The sequence below is a fragment of the Alosa alosa genome, chromosome 10, assembly GCF_017589495.1.
Source record: "Alosa alosa isolate M-15738 ecotype Scorff River chromosome 10, AALO_Geno_1.1, whole genome shotgun sequence".
Classification (NCBI taxonomy): Eukaryota; Metazoa; Chordata; class Actinopteri; order Clupeiformes; family Clupeidae; genus Alosa; species Alosa alosa.
Genome location: NC_063198.1, coordinates 25517600 through 25539014, shown reverse-complemented (window position 1 = coordinate 25539014; position 21415 = coordinate 25517600). Strand labels below are relative to the sequence as shown.

At 40.7% G+C, this 21415-nt stretch overlaps 1 protein-coding gene across 1 annotated transcript; it reads left to right on the top strand.

The window, feature by feature from the left end:
- The first annotated feature begins 10413 nt into the window (after positions 1-10413).
- Positions 10414-18312, top strand: LOC125302022 (metalloproteinase inhibitor 4-like). The gene is made up of 5 exons (XM_048254966.1): positions 10414-10889; positions 15644-15741; positions 16306-16420; positions 16612-16736; positions 17066-18312. Exons 1-5 carry the CDS (start codon positions 10757-10759, stop codon positions 17261-17263), a joined length of 669 nt encoding a protein of 222 aa, XP_048110923.1. The 5' UTR covers positions 10414-10756; the 3' UTR covers positions 17264-18312.
- Positions 18313-21415: the final 3103 nt, after the last annotated feature.

Genomic DNA, 21415 nt, shown 5'->3' with positions numbered 1-21415 from the left:
GTCTTCTGCACACAGCGTGGTATCATTGGGTCATCACAGGTCTTCTGCACACAGCGTGGTATCATTGGGTCATCACAGGTCTTCTGCACACAGCGTGGTATCATTGGGTCATCACAGGTCTTCTGCACACAGCGTGGTATCATTGGGTCATCACAGGTCTTCTGCACACAGCGTGGTATCATTGGGTCATCAATCTGCACCGCGGTGATATCATTGGGTCATCACAGGTCTTCTGCACACAGCGTGGTATCATTGGGTCATCACTGGTCTTCCCTCAGGTGTTTGCTCTTCATTATTGTGAGCTTTGTAAGTATAAGTCAGACCATGACTGCGTGTGAGCTGGTGTACTAAATTGAATAGTATGAGATCTACAACGGAATACAACATTTCATGTAGTTGCTTGGGTTCAGTTCAGCAGTTCATACATCATACAATGTCAATGCAGGATCTAAGCTCCAGGCTTTGGTACATAAAAGCAACTCACTTATCAGTCATGGCCACTTGTTCCAACATGGCAGAACCCGTGTTTGATTTCCAGTTTCCTGATATGGAGGTCCTCCTGTTACAAAAGAGAAAAATAAAATGTAATGCAATACAGTTGGTTATGAACAAAAACAACAAAACATTTGCTACACTGTTTCTACTCAATTTTAATTTATCCTAAAAATAATGCCCTTTATCAATGTGAATATTGAATTTTACCGTATAATGCATACAGTCACAAGACATGTATCAGTCATTATTTTGTTATCCTATTTTGATTTTGAAAACACCCACCTGCACTTAGTGTCATGTTTATTGCTCTGTATGTGTTTACAACTTGTATATGTGTGCATCTTTGTACTGAGGAAGATTTTAAATCTTCCTCAGTACAAAGATGCTGATATTGGATATTGGTACAGACCGTCACCCCTCTAACATGGTTTAGCCCAATGACTTGATTGGGTAATTGGCTGGTCTATTTAAAGGCGGGCTCATTTCACACAGGGGAGAATAGACTGGAAACACAGGATATACAGACACATGGAAGAGCTAGAGATCCAGGGCCAGGGAAGTTGTAGAGTTAAATGTTTGTTTGTTTGGTTTTATGTGAAACTAACCCTTGCTTGTTGTGAGGCAAGGGGAAAGTAGGTCAAAAGTTGCAAGGGCGCCTTGCTTGGACAGGGAGCCTAGAAAGAGTAGGTTCCTGGTGCCTAGTTTAATGGCACGGTAAATGTTCGTTTGTCTACTGAAGATCCCCGGATTTCATGTTTGGACTCTAATTTTGCTTCCTGGATCTGCCTGTTAATGGACAAAATAAATCTATATTTTTGTATTGACCTGCTGTCTCCTGCCACCTTCTTCCCTCAACACCATCTTAGCGCACCTCCCTAAATGTGAGGTGGCCACCTCGGTTCCTCACAATGGGTTAGGCCAAATTAAAAGGACTACATATTTCCTGGTTATTAGACTTCTGCTGTGGAATTTGTCATCACTGAGCAGTCAGTAAAAGTGATGGCTTTCTCCAAAGACAATAGTGGGCTTATTTTCTCAGTCACTCAAGAGGAAAGGTCCTCATTGAAATGTTGAGACCCACCAGACCAACAGATTCCCTGTCTCTGCTGAATTACTGGAGCGAAGCAGGTGTGGCCTTGGTTAGTACTTGGAGACTTCCTGGGGAAAAACGATTTAATCTGGAAGTGGTGTTGGTGGGCAGCTAGTAGGTGGCAATCTTCCATCTGGCAAAAAAATCCCAGTACCTCAGTGCTGTGATGGGGACACTGTGGTCTATAATGATCCCATGATACTTACCACAGAGATTACGGAATTACCCAGTGATTAGGGAATTACCCTGGCCCCCAAATGATCTCCCAGTTTACGTGGGTTATTCAATTATTCAACCTCAAACTGGCATGGTAGATTGGTAGCTCTTTTAGATTTGATTTGTTCAATATCTCTAGAACAGCAATTTGCCTCCCACCACTTGATGACCATGTTTGTGAGCTTCAGGGCTCTTAGGATAAACCTAGGCAAGACAAGATTATTTATATGGCGTATTTCATACACAATTCAATGGGCTACATAAACAAAAGCAGAGAATAGTAGTAAATTCAATGTCATCAGCATAGCTAGGATAGAAAATCAAACTTTGTCCAGGTGGGAGCATGTGAAAGTTAACTAATAGTGGCCCCAAGATCGACCCCCAGATAACACCACAGGGCGTTGAGGAGGTTGGTGTACTGTAGGAGGTATAGTTGCTGATGGCAACAAATAAGCTCCTTTCTTGTAGGTATGATTTGGGGCAATTGATAACTTTACCTGTGGATCCAACCCAATGTTCTTGTTAATCTTGCAACATTAGACCCAGAGTTGTCAAAACAACAAATGCAGGGCTTCAGAGCGTTGGTTACGTGGAACACATGCCCTTCCAGCAGGTTTGTAGCCTCAGGTGACATTCTCCCAGACATGGAGGAATAAACATCCCCTAGCTCAACATCCCCTAGCTCAACATAGGGGCAACTTCCAAATAAGCCCTCGGAACCTCGGGATGCCCTCGGATCATTCATGTCCCATGATGCAACAACCAGAGCCTCAATCCTAATTACATAGAAGCTGTTTGCCTCACCAGAAATCTTGGTGTGTTATTCGACTCAGCACTTAACTCTGATTTCCATGTTAAGTCCCTCACAAAAGACGCCTTTTTCCACCTCTGTAACATTTCTTGTCTTCGCCCACTTCTATCTGTCACTGATACACAAACTCTGGTCCATGCATTCATCATGTCCCGTATTGATTATCCCTTTCTATTGCCCTTCCTCCTTCAAAAATGTCAAAACACCAAAAATCGTCATTGGCGTCCCTGCTAAGACTCTCCAAAAACTAGGGTTCTCTCCCACACTAGGCGCTCTGCCCATATCATCATCCCAGTGCTCTCCAACCTATATTTGCTACAATTCCTATATCAAGTTCAAAATAATCCTTCTCACCTTCAAAGCCTCCTCTACCTCAGTGAACTCCTGACCCCATAAACCCCATCTCGCTTCCTTAGATCTTCTAACAGATAAAAGACATCGGAACAATCCTTTGGTGAGATCCGATAACGTAGAATCCTTGAAATGCTTGACTCCTTGATTCAGTAGAATGAATGGGTGACACCATAGGTGTGTTCAAATTCCTTGAACAGAGATGAAATCTTTTCCCTGAACAAATAAATTGGAACGATTTTGTGTTGATTTCATTTCTATGGTATCCCTTTATGTTTGTGAAGAACTACCTCCTCAAACTGTTTTTAGTCAACTTTCTGTCAAATAGAAATGTTTGTATTTGCAAATTTGCACACACCTCATGTGTCAACATTGCATGACAGGACAGGCACTCTTAAGAGTGAAAAAACCTAAGAAGAAGACTCCCACTGTCCACACTGGCTGACTCACAGACCTTCAGGCATGTTCCTTCACTTAGGGTTATCTCTATCAAATCACAAAGTGCATGAGGACTCTCTCGCAGACCTTCTGAGCTCTTTCTGTAAGTTGCCATTTCCACAGACTTTACCATAGGAAATTATTATTAAATCTCGTAAACTCATATTTAGTTGCAAAAAGGACATAGACAACATATCAGGGATGTTGTTAGGCCTATTTTGGGGGGACTGAAGCCACCCTAAGATGATCAAAAGCCCCTCTAAAAATATATAGTAATAATATGCTTTCAAATTCACATTCCTTATTCTCTGTTGAATGCTCAGGCTAGGTGCTGTGATAAACGGTTTGCGAGAAAATTAACGTTGGACATACAACATCTCCACCCAGTTGTACTGATGGTATATCTCACGAATGCTTCACAATACAGGGCAAACCATCAGATTAATCAGCAGACCTTACCAAACACGACGTTATGAAGCATTCTTCTGTACAGTAGGCTAAGCCTCTCCCGAGTTTTGAAATAGCAGCAAATCTCTACATGGTATCCAAGTTTGAGCTGACATTCTGATGTTATAGCTCAAAATAATTAACTTGGTTTCCATATCAAAGAATCAAAAGTTGATCATAGCATGCACAGATCAACTGTGCTTTTGAATAGATATTTCTACCATCATGCTTCAGGTGACATGAATGTAACAATCATGAGGCACAAAGTATTTTTCTTTGACATAACATATCAGGTATGATCACATCATATTTTCGCAGATATGTGTAGCCACTGTCTTGAAAACGATATAGCATAGCCCTAACTATAGATGGCCCTTACAATTACCAAAGAGCTTAATAGTAAAAATACACAAAAAATAGCCTAGGCCTCAAAGGACTTACAGTATATGACGTATCTGGTAAAAAAGTGTCATAACTTAGTCTAGGGTACAATTGTTTAGGTTTGAATATTGTTTGATGATTGTTTGATTATTCAATGATCACATAAGTTAACAGTAGTTTGTAGTAGCTAGTTAAGCACTACCCTAGTTCAACTTAAAAAGAGCACTGATCAGATGCTACAGGAGAGGAAGGGACATGGAGTGAGAAATAGAGTGAGCTATTTAGAGGGATAGACAGAGTGAGTTCATTGGAGGGAGAGAGATGGAGTGAGAGATTTGGCTGGAGAGCTGGAGAGACAGAGAGATGGACGGCATGAGGGAAGAAGTGGATGGAGAGATAGAGGGAGAGATGGAAGGAGAGAGAAGGCAGTGTGTAATCTGTACATCTGCCTTCACATCCAGTCAGCGATGGCTCAAGAGAGGATTATTGTGCAAGTCTTGTCAGTGTTCTCTTCTAGTCAGGTTTCATTTCACTTAACTGAGAACATCTCACCTTTTTTTTTTTTTTTGGGGGCACTTTGTGCACACGTGTATTTTTAAATCACACAGTGATATATTGTCTTGAAAACTATATAACCTAGTATAACAGATGGCCCTTACAATGAGCTTAATAGTATTACACTGAAAATAGCCTATGCCTCAAAGGGTAGCCTACGTACCAATTCATTGAAGCCCTTTTAAGGTGTGATGATTTTTCAGCGCACTCTATGCACGCGCATTACCTACAACCCTGGGGGCTAAGCCCCCCCTGTCTTTCAATCCTACTGACGTCCCTGCAACATATCAAATGTTGAAAATAACAAATTTGACAATTTCATGAAAAAAATGTTAATTTTCAATTTGATACCAGCAACATGTTTCAACAAAAGTTGGGACGGGGGTAACAAAATGCTGGAAAAGTTGTGTAATGATAAAGAAAACAAAAGAAGGAATGTTTCACAACTAATTAGGGTACCTGGCAACATGATAGGGTATGAAAAAAAGCATTGCAAAGAGGCAGAGTCTCCTAATGTAAAGGGTAGAAATGTAGGGGTATTCATCACTCTGTGTAAACCTGTCTGGACAAATGCTGAAATAATGTAATTTTAATGCTTTAATGCATGAGATTGTGAAGTACAATTAAATACAGTAAAATATTCTCTGCAAACAAGGGATAGAGCTGAAAAACAATATTGGATGGTGTTTTGCATTAAAACTGCATTAAAACTGCACAGACCTGTTTCTGTAAAGAAAATAATTGTATGGAAACCTCTGATAACCATTGTCTATGAGCTCTTTGTGCTCAGTGCTCAGTTTGAAACCCAACGACGGTGTGGGGGTATATTAGGTCCTACAGTATGGGCATCTTGCACATCTGGCAAGGCACAATCAATTCTGAATAATGTAGCCTACAGGTTTCGAGCAACATACTGCCATCCAGGCAATGTCTTTTCCAGGGAAGACCTTGAATATTTCAGGAAAACACTGCCAAAATGAACTGCACATATTTAAACAGCATTTCTCCAGAAAGAGTCCAGGTGTTAAAACGGCCTGTCTGCTGTCCAGACCTGTCAAATTAGGTGTATCATGGAATATGAAAAACATGATTAAGCATATCCCATACTGTTAAGCAACTGAAATCCTATATCGGGCAGGAATGGGACAACATTTCATTCTCAAAACTCTGGCAGCTGGGCTCAGTTCCTAAACACTTACAGAATTGTGTTAAATGAACAGCTTAAAGGGACACCAGGCAAGCCTGATGCTTTTTCTCTATGAAACTCCCCCTCGCTCGGTCTGAAGCTCTTTTCCTTTTCTTTGCGTCTTCCGTCAAGGGTTTTCGCTGAATCTTCGCCATTATACACACGTTTGCAACCATCTCTAGCGTTTCATTAGCCTGCCTCTGTGCTGTAAACTGATCCTGCTTCGGTCGGCGGGTAGGATTCACCGAACTTGCAAGTGGGATATTCTTCCACAGGCAGTAGGGGTGGGCGAGAGAGCCGTCATTCGCCCCGTAATGAGTCATTTAACCATATACCGACTTACGAAGATGATTAATTAACATGAAAACATTGCCTGGTGTCCCTTTAAGCAGTACAGTGGTAAACATTCCCTATCCCAACTTTTTTTGAAACACGTTGCTGGCATCAAATTCAAAATGAACATATATTTTTACTTTTACGTATATGATCACATATCGTTTTATTTGCATTTTACACAACATCCCAACTTTTTTTGATTTGGGGTTGTATGTTTTTATTAAGCCTTACCTTATTATTATGTATTAGTTTTTATTATTGTTTGTGCATGTAGTTCCGTCCATAACACGTTCGCGCAATATCTCGCAAGGGGTTTGAAGGTAATTCATCAAACTTTGCACAATTAATCACCACAAAACTAGATGGACTGAGGGGTCAACGTTTAAGGTCACATGAGGTCATATATCTCACACAGTGTTTGCACGCTGTCTCCCAGAGGGGTTGAAAGTTCTTCATGAAACTGCACAGTTAAATTATACAAAGGCTCAACGGACTTTCAGAATTGTAGGATCAAAGGTCAAGGTAACATGTAGTCTATAATGCGCTATATCTTGTAAGTGGCTTGAGGGGTCTTCATACAACTTTGCATTGTTATTTACCACAAAGGCCAGATGGACTGATTAGATACTCTAGATCAGGGGTGTCAAACATAAGGCCCGGGGGCCAGATCAGGCCCACCAGCAGGTGTCATACGGCCCCCCAGATGTTTTAGGTAGGAAGGAAAATTTTGAAAAAAAAAAGATATTCACATTCAGTTGTCTTCAACAATGTGTAATAAGCAATATCTCTATGATATGATACATTGATTAAATCTAGCACTACCCATGCCCAGGAAGGAAGAAGAGGAACAGCTAACATGGAAGTAGAGCATTTTAAGAGAGAGAGAGCTGTATATGACAGCAGTACATTATTTGTACTTGTTTGCTCATAATATCATCAAATGCTACTCTGATACACATGCAGAAAAATGATAATGACCATGACAGTGATGGCTCTAGATCGTGGCTTCAAAGGCTGAGGTCACATGGTCCTACATGTAATACACTGTTTACATCATAGACTGTATATATATATATATATATATACATGTACAGTCTATGGTTTACATGATATAACCCAGACAGCTTGAAGGTTTTTCATCGATTGTGACATTGTTCATCACTATAGAGACTACATGAACTGATTGGGTACATTTGTTCTGTTCTGTTATTACAAGGTCATTTGTTCTGAGTAATTTGTTCTGTTCTGTTATTTTCAAACTCTTCTGTATTCAACTTCACAATTACGACTAAAACATTTCTTTGTTTTCTACATGGATCTCAAAAAGTCATTCCTTTATTCTCTTTTTTTCTATTAGCGCTAAGATTTAACCTCTAATTAAACTGCAGAGAGCCCCTGGCAAAGCTTAATGTTTTTTTTTAATGTTTGTAATTATGTGCTTTTGATTTGTCTTTCAGACAAAACAAGTTGTTAAAACAACTCCATACTGTTGTATAACTTTGTCAGCATTATGACTCAAAAGCATCCGGTGGCAGATGTAGATGGTACATACAAGAATACATACACACACATGCACATACATGCACATAAACACACACACACACACACACACACACACACACACACACACACACACACACACACACACACACACACACACACACCAATTGCATACATACATACATACATGTAAGCCTTGTAGTCTCCTCCAATCTTCTGGACCCTGATGTCATATTTAGCATGGATGAAAGGTTCTGTGGTTGTGTAGGTCTGGGTTATAGCCACCACACTAGCAATGTCCTGGAAGTCACTATGATTGTCCACTTTTACCTAAGAACCAGGCAAACCAAATGAGAAGGTATTGGAGAAGTAATAAATGGTAATATTATCTAGTAACTAAGTAATTCTACTGTCAAAAAATAACTGGATTACCACACTGACATGTAATTTAATGTGATATATATGTGAACCTTTTGAATCTGCTATAATGACAGTGCACAGTCACAAGTTTAAAGACTGTCTTACCTTTCCCATACCAGAATGGGCATGGCCAATTTTGACCACCACTGGGAACGTGGGCATGGATATCTGAAAAAACAAAGCATTATTCCAGCATTAATCGCTGCCAGTAATTATGTAATTACAGATCACAGGACCAAAACACCAGCTGCAAAGCCAAACATTCATGGAATATTTTTGATAGTAAGTCACATTGTCAGGCATGATCATCTAAGAAATGTGGCGGCATGTTTTGTTTTCTACATGGATCTCAAAAAGTTATTTATTTTTTCTCTTTTTTTCTAGATTTAGACCTAGATTTAACCTCTAATTAAACTGCAGAGAGCCCCTGGCAAAGCTTAATGTTTTTTAATGTTTGTAATTATGTGCTTTTGATTTGTCTTTCAGACAAAACAAGTTGATAAAACAACTCCATACAGATGTAGATGGTACATACAACAATACATACACACACATGCACATACACACACACACACACACACACACACACACACACACACACACACACACACACACACACACACACACACACACACACACACACACACACACACACACACACACACACACACACACACACACACACACACACACAGCTGTATTCATTCTTGTGGTCAGACCAGGTCAGGCATATGGGATAAGAATTTCAAATACACCGGGGCATATGGGATACTGATATGCGGTCAGATGATCTCTGAAGCGGATGTCCACTTCTCTAGAGCAAACATTACAGCTTTCTTTACATTTCAATATTTTTGGAAGGTGTGGAAAGTCCTGCTATCTATTTTCTAAAAAGCGGACTAATGTCAAAACTTGAAACCTTTAGATTACTGTGGAATCAGGGCCCTTTCAGAGTCTGGAGGCACTCCCTTATGTCCTATTAGATCTATCAACTATGTGTCCAATAAATTATTGACATTAGGTGGAACCAGGAACCAAGTGTAAACAGCCATCAGAATTGCATTTGTATCATTTGGATTACTTATCTATCATACTGTTTCATTTATGGTTCTGACCAATCTTCTAGGGATTATGATGTTGGTGAATGATGTTGGTATTGGTGAGTTGTGTGTGTGTGTGTGTGTGTGTGTGTGTGTGTGTGTGTGTGTGTGTGTGTGTGTGTGTGTGTGTGTGTGTGTGTGTGTGTGTGTGTGTGTGTGTAGGAAAAACATTCATCTGGTGTTTACAGATAAAGCCCGGCTAGGATAAATTGCATAAAGCTATGGCATTATATGACCCACAAGTGGGTCTACAGTACTTAGAGGAGCTTAGAGAAGCAGCAGTGGGACTGGTGGTGATGTGTGTCATAAGACAGTTATCTAAGCTGTGTATAACATATTCCAGTGGTATGCTGTGTGCAGACGTACCTGAGCAAAAGCTCTCTCTGGCCTACAGCATGATGTAAGTCAATACATGTTGTCACTTTGACTCCAGTAATTGTATTTGTATGTATTTCTATACAGTATTTTGACTGCCAAACCAATTCTCCCACACTGTTTCACCTTCTGCCAGCATTCTGGATTTACAACTGACATAAGTTCTCCCCTGATCAGATGATTTTGAACTTGTACGTCTGGGTGACCCTGGGCTGTCTGTCTGTGAATCATGCCAATAATATTTTAGGCAGGTGTGATGCCTGCAGCGTTGTTTGTCTCATACCTGCACAGAAAACTAATGATACAGGGCTGACATCCAGCAATGCAATTTAACAGCAAATGACAGAGTGAGAGGGAGATCATATTTCCTCGCCTTTATGATTCACTAGTAAGTTTCAAAGTAACAGAGCGTTCCCAGCCTAAGCTGTTATCTAACACTGCACAGCAGTGGGAACGGAGACAGTAAAGATTGTAGACATACACATCCTAACAGCAAAAGGCTGATGGTTTAGTTGAAAAACACAGTGTTGGTCTGGAGTTCATTCATGACTTTTTTTTTTTTTGATCTGTGTGTACTTAGTGAGTCAAGGCACAGGGTGCTCATGTAACTGGTGACCATTCTGTGGGGGCTGAGACTAGAGGAAGGAGGGGCATGTTTTTCCCCTTCTTTTTTCCTCTTTTTTTTTTTGGTTGAGGCAGTCCCTCCCACGGACAAAGATGAAAGCTACATAAGGGGTTCCCTGTCTCAATCTCTCAGGATACAGAGTGGAGAGAAGGATAGAGGTGAAAGAGAGAGGAGAGCGAGACTGAGAAGGGACAGAGAGGAAAGAGTGAGACAGAGAAGAAAAGAGTGCAGACAGCAGAGAGTCAGGGCACTGGAGGTGCAAACTGCCATTTTCCTCATCCTTTCCATCTTTCCAAGCACAGCCAACCGACCCGACGCTAGTCAGCCTCCCTGCTCCCTCTCTGGTGCACTCGACTCCAGCAGGGACCCTCTGAGACTTTCTGCAGGACCTTAATCCTCAGTGGCAGGGCAGGCAGCCGTGAGCGACAACATGGGAGTCCCTGTGCCCGGATGCGTGCTGCTGGGACTGGTGCTGCTCTTTACCCTGGGCTTGGACAAGGCAGCGGAGGGCTGCAGCTGCCACCCAGCACACCCACAGCAGCACTTCTGCTACTCGGACGTCGGTAAGTGCACGCCGTTTGCACCGGTTGAGTTGCGGTTCACCTGCGGGCCATTTGGAGAGGGCTGTGTTTGTTTGAGACATGGCATGATCTAGCTGAGGATTTGTTGGCTACAATAATAGTATCAGTGTACATCTATAATGTGAGACCAGCGTGCAAAGTTTCAGACTAATGGCTGTTGTGATGGCAAATGGCTGAAGGGCTGTAAATGTATGTTGTTACTGTGTGGAATTCCCAAGGGATTTACAAGCAGCCTATTGGATTTGGTTATAAATTGTGAAATATCAAAAGGCCAAAATTCAATGAGTGGATAAAATATAAACGGCTTTAAAGATAATTCAAATTTGAACATTTTTTTAGAAATAAATACAAAATTCTCTTGGATCACTTAGATTTCTTTCCTTTCGCCCTCTCTCTGCCGTTCTCCATGTCTGTCCCTGTCATTTTCTATTCTCAAGCTCTTCTTCTCTTTGCAGGCCAAAATAAACAGTGCCATTTGACTTTGTGTCCTCAGAAACATGTTGGACAGTGCTGGAGTCCGTCACATGGAGTGGAAAGCCCAGTGTACATGTCAAAAAGTCAGAGAGAGAGGGGGGGGGGGGAAGAAAGAGAGAGAGATTGTAAAAAGCCAGACTCTAGCTGTGTACATATTATGCTTCTGTACAGAGTGCAAAAAATATGGCTTATTTGGAAAACATATAGGCTTATCCACCTCCGAAGAGAAATAAAGAGAGGAAGAGAAATAAAACTGGACTTCTGATAAAATAGTTGGCATGGAAATGAAAGAATTTAACATGGCACTTTCTTTCTGACAATTGAACTTATAACAGGGTCGTAGAGCCACAACAAACAAGGCCAGCTGACCCCTCACACTGCTGCAAGTCAATCACAGGAATTCTCATGTTGGACTAACTCGAGTGTGTTAGGCTCGTTGTCAGACTTCAGAGGGCAGGACCTCTTTAATGCTTCCAAGATCATTTAATAATCTTAATAATTTAATAAGTACTGGAACCTACAGGACAAAGTGCAAAAAATAGCATATATATTTAGCACATTTCTATGAAACAGATGATAAAAACATGGTATGCTGCAGCTTTAATCACCATTGGTTGGCTAAAAGAGAACTGATTTGAACACATAACTGAATTTGGGTCAGTTTTTTGAGGGCAGTGCTTTGCGCTGAAGTAGGTTTGGCACAATTTGTGTAATACTGTAACCCAAGGTCTGTGGAATCTGCCTAGGAACCCCTTTGGGTGACCCAAGGCGACTGTTAGTTTGTGTCCTGTCAGCCATACTCCTTGGATCTTAATAGGAGCAACCAGGAGAGCCATTAGCCCAGCCTTGGGTTTCAGAGTGCTAAAGTTCTACTGGAGAGGGTCCAGGCTGCGCAAAGAGTAAATGTACTACATGAGTTTCAAAAGTCCCACGCCATTAGCATTTCTATAGGCCAGGCGAGGTGCTCGGCATACTAATTGGTCACTTTAAAGACCTTGACAGGATATCTTTGTGAACATGACAAGGCTCGCGATTCATTGTGATTGTGAAGGTAATACATCTGTTATTCATCAAATGAAGCAACTTTTTTCTTATATTACCATCTTGCTGTAGCCAAAAGGAACACTAGCCAAGCTACTAGAAACCTTTATGGATTAGAATTGAGAGATTGCAAATTGCACAAGTGCATAATTTGTTGTGATGAATGAAACACAGACGGGAAATAAATGGTGGCCTCATAAGCCTTAACAATGTTTTGGATGTTTTAGAATTATATCCCATTAAGGCTTCTCGCTGACATAGACGTGCCAACACAGAAAACAGTAAGGCATTTTCATAACCTTTGATTCTTCAAAGGTCCTCAAACTGAACATCCTACTTCAGCTAAAAAATGTTGCAATGGATACAAAAACACTGGGTGTTATGACCTAATATAAACTACAAATCTTATAACAATTAATGGCCTCCATTACCATCTGGGACCAAATAGCCTTGATAAGAGAATGGAACCTTGACAACATGGCGTATACTACTGCTAATGTATCAGTTTCCTGGGCTGTTCCTTCTCTTTTTTGTGTGTTAGACGTTTTTACATAACTGGTAGAAGAAAACCCCACTGAGTCACTGGAGACCTTTCGTCCCTCTGTAGTCCCAGCACATAAGGGTCGGAATAAGAACACAGCCGGCATAATCTTACGCTGGATTTAAATACAAACATTTCATAAGTAAACAAAGACAGGGATTAGTGTAAGAGTAAAGGATTTCTCAGGATGAGAATTGTTGTTGAAATTGCTCTTGCACTTGCTCTTTATTTAGCAGGTAATCCTCCCAAGAAAAGAAAACCAAGTAGAAAAGTATGATTTGCAAATATACAGAAACGTATTTGTCTGTAGTTATGTCATTTCTGTCAGTCCTCAAAGATACAAAACATGACATGCTCTAGCTTTAGCGGTACTCTTTACTCGTCTTTATTTGTAATTGAAACAAGAGCACGAGGGAACACTATGCTGTATTAGTCCCCTTCTTCAGCAGTCACTGAGGCTGTGCTACCACTGCAGGTGATTTGCCAATAATAATGTGTGACAACAGCCCTTGAGAGGCTCATACTGAAACCTCCACAGGAGAGCACAGGGCTCATTAACATGCCAGATGAGCATTATGCAGGCCACCATTACTAATACATGCAGATTGAAAGTGTCTGGTGTAAAGTTTGGCAGTTGCTCAGATTTGAACCAGTGCTGGTTACAGAGGCTCTGACTCACAGCCGCTACACCACAAGACACATTTTGGGACACACATGGTTTCACCTGGCCACAAACTTAGCATGCTGTAAATGCTCTACTAAGAGCTTCATCTTCCCACATTTTGCTGCGTTCACGTCTGTAAAGCAGATGTTAGCCTGTAGTGGGGAATTGCCCAAATCTGCATACCTTTTCTAATGATATCATAACAAAATAACAAATGTTTCTGAAGTGAGGGGAGTGACATGTGTTTGCATTGTTGCAATATTATGTGAAAATATCTATCTGAACATTGTAAGAAAGTAGTTATATTCCTAACCAATATGCAAAATCATTGCTTGCATTGCTTGTGGTGACATGTTTAGATGCTATGGCACCAGTCTGTCTGACATTGTGTGTGGTTCAAATATGAAAACATCAAGAGCAACATAAGGACAATAATTAACAATTTAACATGTCTGTTAGATAGTTATAATTCCTTTCCTGTAGGGTGACTTTAAAGTGACAGTTTAGCAATGCAGTATACAGCATATTTACACGTGTGTGTGTGTGTTTGAAACAATGTAGTGTCTGAGCTGCTTCACAACTGAACAGTAGACTCCTGTAATCACATGGGAAAGAAATATGGAGAGGAGAGAGAAAGTCTTTGAGGACATATTTTGAGAAATCAGAGTTCAGGGGGCAACTAGATATTTGCAGTCAGACAGTGTTGATAAAGCTGACCTAATCAATTCACCTGAGATTGGCAGGCAGAAAACTGCACAAGAGTTGTCCATAAAAACAAGGGGAACGTTTAATGCGGTTTGGTTTCAATAATGGTATGCAGCACGTTGCTAAACATACAGCTGAAATTGGGATAGATTGAGATACATTTTGTACTCTCCTCGCTATCCACATACAGCTGAAATTGGGATAGAGTGAGATACATTTTGTACTCTCCTCGCTATCCACATGCAAGTGCAAGTAATTTGGGCACCTGACAAACCTAGACAGCGCAGCAAATAACAGCCTTGTTGCACGCTCGTAGCCAGCAGTCACTGGCACGGTCCCATTAAAGGGTTACAACTGACAGCACAGCACTGACTCTGTGGGGCTGGAGATCTGAACGTCAAGCTGTGCTGGGAATATGTCACCGGCAGGCCCCACAGGGAGAGGCCTGCCCAGCTGGATGAGCTTTCCAGCCTCTGTCAAGGACAAAGGAGATTGGAATGACAGATATGAGCTTGTAATTGTAAGCTAATACCCTCTGGTTGCACACAGCATAGCCCAAAACACCTCAAAAAATGGCTTCTTTGCTTGATATTTGTTTCTTGCATATTTCATTCCGCTCATGATTTGTGCTCTATGGATAACAGCAGTCTGCTTCATAGGGTTACTAGAGTCAGAAATCCTGTTTTAGAACAATGTGAGCCTTTCTTCTGCTGGGGCACCCAAAGGGTAGAGACAGGTACTTGTGATGCAGAACGTGTTCCGATTTATACTCCAGTGTTGAGGAACCATTAACAGCCAGGGGAGCGGTGTGGTTTAGTGTGCCAGCAGTCTAATAGCTGTTCAGGTCTCTGGTTACAATCACACATGATCAAATATCATCACAGCCACAGATCAGTGTGTGCTGTTAAATGGCCAGGTACAGCTTTTAACCTACCCAAGCACTGGTCATCCCACAGACTATTAATCTCTGTGTGTGTGTGTCTGTTTGTGTGTGTGTGTGTGTGTGTGTGTGTGTGTGTGTGTGTGTGTGTGTGTGTGTGTGTGTGTGTGTGTGTGTTTGTGTGTGTGTGTGTGTGTGGGGGTCACTTCGAAACACTGTTAGAACAATAGACATCATAGTTGATTATGAATATTTGCATTTGAATAATGTAAACACAAGATTTTTCGAAAACCAGACTTGCTTGACTTCAGCTGATGCTTTTTGTTTGAAACTAAGCGGAGGAAAAACTGCTATAACATGTTTTTAAGAGTGTTTAACATTTCTATGCTTATCATTGCTTTACTAATGAAAAGTCATGTTTAATTTATCAGTGATTCGAGCAAAGATATCAGGAGAGAAGATTGTGTCTCCAAGCAATACCTCTTCCCCTTACATGAAGATGGTCCAATATGAAATTAAACTCATTAAGGTAAGGAGTAAGATTGGCCATCTGAATTTCAACCACTTTAAATGTCTCTGCTCGTTCCTGGACTCAGTATGTGAATATGAGATACAGTATGATACTAACTCACTGCCATGTCCTCCTGCTTTGACTGATGTGATGAGATCAGAAAAACACCTCAGGCCTTATCGTTGCATCTAGTAATAATTAAAGAGATTTTTCTCATTGCCTGTCTTGTTCCACTCACATCCCAACTCATTCAATCTAAACTCATGTAGACAGCCTCAAGGTTACAAATCTATTTAGTCAACGAGCCCGAATGAAAGAGAAAATGAAGAAAATGTCACAAGCGCTCAATAATTTAATAACAGGCAATACAATTTCACTAGCTTTCCTATATACATGCCATAGTGGTGATATGTCACTCTGTCATGTTGAATTCAGTTACTTTCTCCTTCCTCATAAATCAGGCTGCTGTCAAGGCCACTTCTCTGCCATGTTCATGAATATGTTCCTGCTTCTGAATAATGAAAATGAATCTGCTACAATGTTGATAGATAATAACATAATAATGCTTTCTAATTCTTGCAGATGTTTAAAGGCTTTGATAAAGTTAAGGACATCCAGTACGTCTACACTCCACTTTACTCTTCTCTTTGCGGAGTCAAGCTCGATTCCAATAACAAAATTCAATACCTACTGTCAGGTAGAGTTCCACTTTCTCAAGTTTTTGTTTAGTTCTTTAGTTCTTGTTTTTTTTCTGTACACTATTATGACATATCACACATTGAAACAGTAATAAAATTGTATCAATGCTTGTCAGTTCTGCTGATCAACATCCTGCTAGACTTTAGAGACTTGTACCTCTTAACTCGGAACATCATTGTCGTTCTGCAGGGCATATCCGCAGAGATGGAAAAGTCTCAATTGGACTTTGTGACTTTACTGAGCCATGGGACAACTTGTCACTAACGCAAAAGAAGAATCTTAATTATAGATATCAAATGGGCTGTGACTGCAAAGTAAGTCTGGCTAATATCTTCAGCTGCCTTTAAGTCTTTAATAATATTCTGCACAGGACGGCTGTTTTCATGTCCCATCAGAGATCAACTATACAGCTATCAAGTCATCTCTCAAATAACTAGTTTTCATCTGAGTACTGCACAGTACTAAATAACTGTTGCCATAGCTTGATTTTTTGATTTGAGCTATTTATAATTATTAATAAGGGAGCAAAAGATATTATGCCACATATGTCATGTAAGCTGATGTTTTTTATTTACTAAAATAAAATCTGACCTAAACTAATTCAAATCCAATGACTAACTATTGGCCCTGCCCTGTCTCTCAGATTGCTCCTTGCTACACAGTGCCCTGTTCCACGATCACCGATAACGAGTGTTTGTGGACAGACTGGGTGCTGGACAACAGCCTCAGTGGAGAACAGGCCCGGCAGCATGCCTGCATCAAGCGCAGCGATGGCTCTTGCGGCTGGTACCAGGGTGGGCCTCCTCCTGAGAAGGACTTGCTTGACCTGTCTGACCCCTGAGGGCAAAGCCACGCTCACCACTCTCACCCATCAGCCAGGCGAGGCAGCGGGCCATATGGGTCTCTATTTTCCAATCTCTATTTATCTCACGCTCTGATCTCCAGAACTCAGCGGCTTCAAAGATCTGTGTTCGAAGACGTTCAGGGTTCACCTTGCCACTATTATGAATGTAAGAAAGAGAGTGCCCATCAGAAGACAGATGTTTCAAATCTACATCAGCCCTGGTCGGGGTTTCATGCTGACTTTACTTGTCTTTGCTTGATTCAATAGTGTAATATATGGTGACAGTTTGGTGTTTTCCTCTTGTCTTTTCAAATCTACTCTAAAAGAAAGATCCATTCCAGTGGAACACTTTCCCCAGAGTGCAATAGAAACACTGGAATTGTGAAAAAAGTCTGTTTTGAGGATGAAAATATTGCCATAACCATGAACATTTCTCATCGCTGCATGCAGCAAATCTGTACAGTATGCACACTTAAATGTGCGCGCATATTTTGGACACCTGGAACTTCAGTGTGAATTCTGTATACAAATGTGCATATTTCTATTATTTGGACTTTAACTCTCTGCACAAAAGAGTTAGATTAGTATAGAAATCACCCATTAGATTAAAACGGAAGCCTCCTTGATAACTTCTTTCTGTGATTTTGCCTTGTGATCTTGTTTCATTGTGCGATGGTTTTTTTTTTTTCTTGTGCCAAAAAGCTAATACATTGCTTTAACATAAGCAGGCATAGAAGCCATGTAGGAAATGATTTTGTATACAAAAAGTTTGTATGGGTATTTATGTCTCCTTTTGCTGTCAATATAGTTTTCTATACGTACCAAAAATATTGTATGTAAAGTTTAACTAGGACTTTCAAAAAAACATTTCAAATATTCTTCAAACAATACTTTATTTTCTGTGTAATGCTAGCCTGGATGCTAGCTCTTTCAGCATACAGACCGAGTATTGTGTCTCTCCTCTGCAGAGATAGACTAGCATCCAGACTAACACTATGTCCCTTCATTCAATAAAAATATTCACTTACAATAAGGAATAAACTAAAGCTTGATTTCTTTTTTTATGCACAAAATATCTAAGTATATGTCCTATCTGGGAGGCTAAATAAACTTCTCTTGTCTGGATTGTCATGAAGATTCTCACTTGCAGCCACTGGAACACTTACATAAGTAATGACATCATAATCAGTATTTCTTGCCACTGTCTGATACATAACACAGAACAAGACTGAACATGCTGTTTTCACAGTAGTCTGTGATTTTGCCATCCTGTGAGGGTCAATGATGACTTGCTTACCATGTCCTTATGGTTTGGATAGTAAGTCTGCTCAATAAGTGGAAATTTATCAGGGCCAAGCTTCTTGCAAGTGCCGACGAGTTGAGCAAACTGATGGCAGAGAAAGAGGTGAAAGGGAAATTATAATAATGACACAGTTTTGCTTCTAGTTATACATTCAAGCCCTGTCAGCACGTATAGTAAGCAGACTATTCACTGTCAAGATTAGATTTGTTGAACGTCTAGGAAACACTTTTAATTTGAATACAGCAGCAGGACAGCAGCACTGAAAAGGCTTCTGCATTTCTCCCATCTCAGGTCACTTGCACAACACTTCACCCATGGTATATATCAACACAGAGTTTTTAGAGTTTAGAGTTTTTGGTCAATCTAACCACCAGATGAGCTTAAACAAAGGGAGGAAGCCTCACCGCCCATGGCTTGTCACATAGGTTATAAATGGACTCCAGGGAGTTGACACTGGGGACACCGGCGTACTGCAGCCCAATGATCATGTTGCGGAAATCCTCGTTCTTTGCCATGCTGTAGGCATGTTGTCGGATGAGAACAAAATCAGGCTTGAAGGACCTAAAGGGCAAATGTGAATAGGAGAAATTAGGAAGGATATGAGTGACCCTGGAATGAAGAGAGACCATTGTGCACATGAAACTGGAGTTCAAGGTTGGTAAAAATGCCAAAATTCTACAATGGAACAACAGATGATCTTGCACCATGCCTTATTTCTCATTTGTCATACAACATAAAGTGCAAAACTAGTTCAACAAAACTGAAATGAAGATAGAAAAGATACTAGAGAGCGCGAGAGAGAGAGAGAGAGAGAGAGAGAGAGAGAGAGAGAGAGAGAGAGAAGGAAAGGAAGAAAAACAGAGCGAAGGCTTCTCAGGTCACTGCACAAGTGATGGTGATAGGAGATGCTGCCTGTTGGTTCTTCTTTTGTCTGAGGGTGTGTGTGAGCGAGGTAAACACGGGCACAGTTTGATGAACACCAAGTCTTCCTGCGCACAGAATATAAATGAGCCCTAATGAGCCCCAATGAGGCACCACAGTGAGAAACACTCTGTCTCTCGCCTATGAGTGTGTGTGTGTGTGTTTGTGTGTGTGTGTGTGTGTGTGTGAGAGAGAGAAAGAGAGAGAGAGAGAGGGAGAGAGAGAAATAGATAGAGAGAGTAATCACTACTTCCTACTAGTTTTGGCAATGTTTTTAAACAGTATCTTTATGTTATCTTTAGTGAAACTTTATAAATCAACAGGCTTACTTCAGGAAGAGATCAGATTCTATACACACATTACAGCTGCACCCACTGGCACTTTGAGAGACCGCTAATATAAAATTTGACCTTGAGTTGAACCGTGCCCATTCAATGCTTTTTTTTTAATCACTCCCAGGCCTCTGTGACAAGGTACCAGACACAATACTGGAAGCAGGTCTTGACAGGTGCTGGGAAAATGCAATGAGTCCACCTATTAAATACACTCTTATCAACTTTATGGTAATACATCTTGATTATAGGGGATCTATGGGGCAATAAATCCAGTCCCTTACAAACATTGCCCCCTATGATTCAGTCAGCCCCATGACTCCAGTTATTGCTCAAGCACAAGATCTTTATTTCCCCCTTCATTCACTATAGCAGGGGGCCCCTTGGCACATTTCTGGTGGTTGCTTTGTGTCCTCTATGATAGTAGATCCCACTGGGAATGTTCCATATTGGGTTTGCAGTTACATAGCCAGACAGCTATGCTGCACAAGTGACATGTTCATTAGGGGTACCGTAACTGAGGAAGAATAAGAGAACCTTTCAGACTTACCGCACCACTTTAGTCCCATTCCTGATGACTTGCATGTCCACATTGCAGGTCCCATTAGCATGAGCCACAAGGTTGATCTCAGAAAAATCAGCCTGGAGAACAAAACCAGAATACATACACACCCTTTAAACAGGCATTTCATTTCATTTCTACTAAAGTATTGCCAAACTAAAAACAACACGATCTTCAATTGGGTAAAAATCTGAAATATTTAATGTGAAATCTTATTACATTTATCCGTCATTTTGATCTGCGTATACAGTCAAAGGTAATTTGAAAAAAAAATTTGGTAATCAGAAATCATACAGTGCATGGCAACTATAGGATCAGAGAGTATGCAGTCATGTGGCAATATAATGTCATTCATCTCCAGCGTGTAATAAGAGGCTGGGGACACTGTTTTGACTGGGCTTCGGCAATAACAGCAACCCTGAGCGATTCTTTACTGTCCAGCCACTGCAGCGTTTTACAAGATGTTGTGGGCTGATTAGCTGTCTTAGGTTTTACTGTCAGTATGACACATCATGCAATTGTGTTTCACAATTACTCATTTAAACAGCACACTGTTAACTACTTTCCTATAAAAAACACTGCAAAACATGGGTGTCTGTGAAAACAATTAGTCACTTTTAATTAAAGGTTGAGATTGAGCTATAAAACTGTAAATGTTGGGGCCCTGTTTTTCTATACTTTGTCAAAAGGTTCCCTTAGTTTATAGTGGCTTTTGTGGCCACATTTCAGACATGCAATTTGTTGCAAATTTTAGGAACTGGATAATCAATTCCATCTGACATTGGTCTGTGGGTCTGGCTTAATAATCTGGGCTTGATAAGCAAAGAAAGACAAACACAGATCTGGGGACTGTACCCAAAGCTAAGGTCCACTAGGATTCCCAAAACCTCTCTTCTGTGCTTGAGAGCTCCCAGAGGTATACATCATTTATTATGCACATTTATGTATTAGAAATTTCAATCAGACCAAAGTTTGGTGTTTAGTGGTTTCTAGAACATATTGTATCATGCCGCAGGTTTATGGTGATTTGA

Coding starts and splice junctions, on each gene's coding strand:
- LOC125302022 (XM_048254966.1), top strand. CDS start 10,757: ATGGGAGTCCCTGTGCCCGGATGCGTGCTGCTGGGACTGGTGCTGCTC. Junction 15,742..16,305: donor ATGAAATTAAACTCATTAAG/GTAAGGAGTAAG, acceptor TAATTCTTGCAG/ATGTTTAAAGGCTTTGATAA. Junction 16,737..17,065: donor AAATGGGCTGTGACTGCAAA/GTAAGTCTGGCT, acceptor CCTGTCTCTCAG/ATTGCTCCTTGCTACACAGT.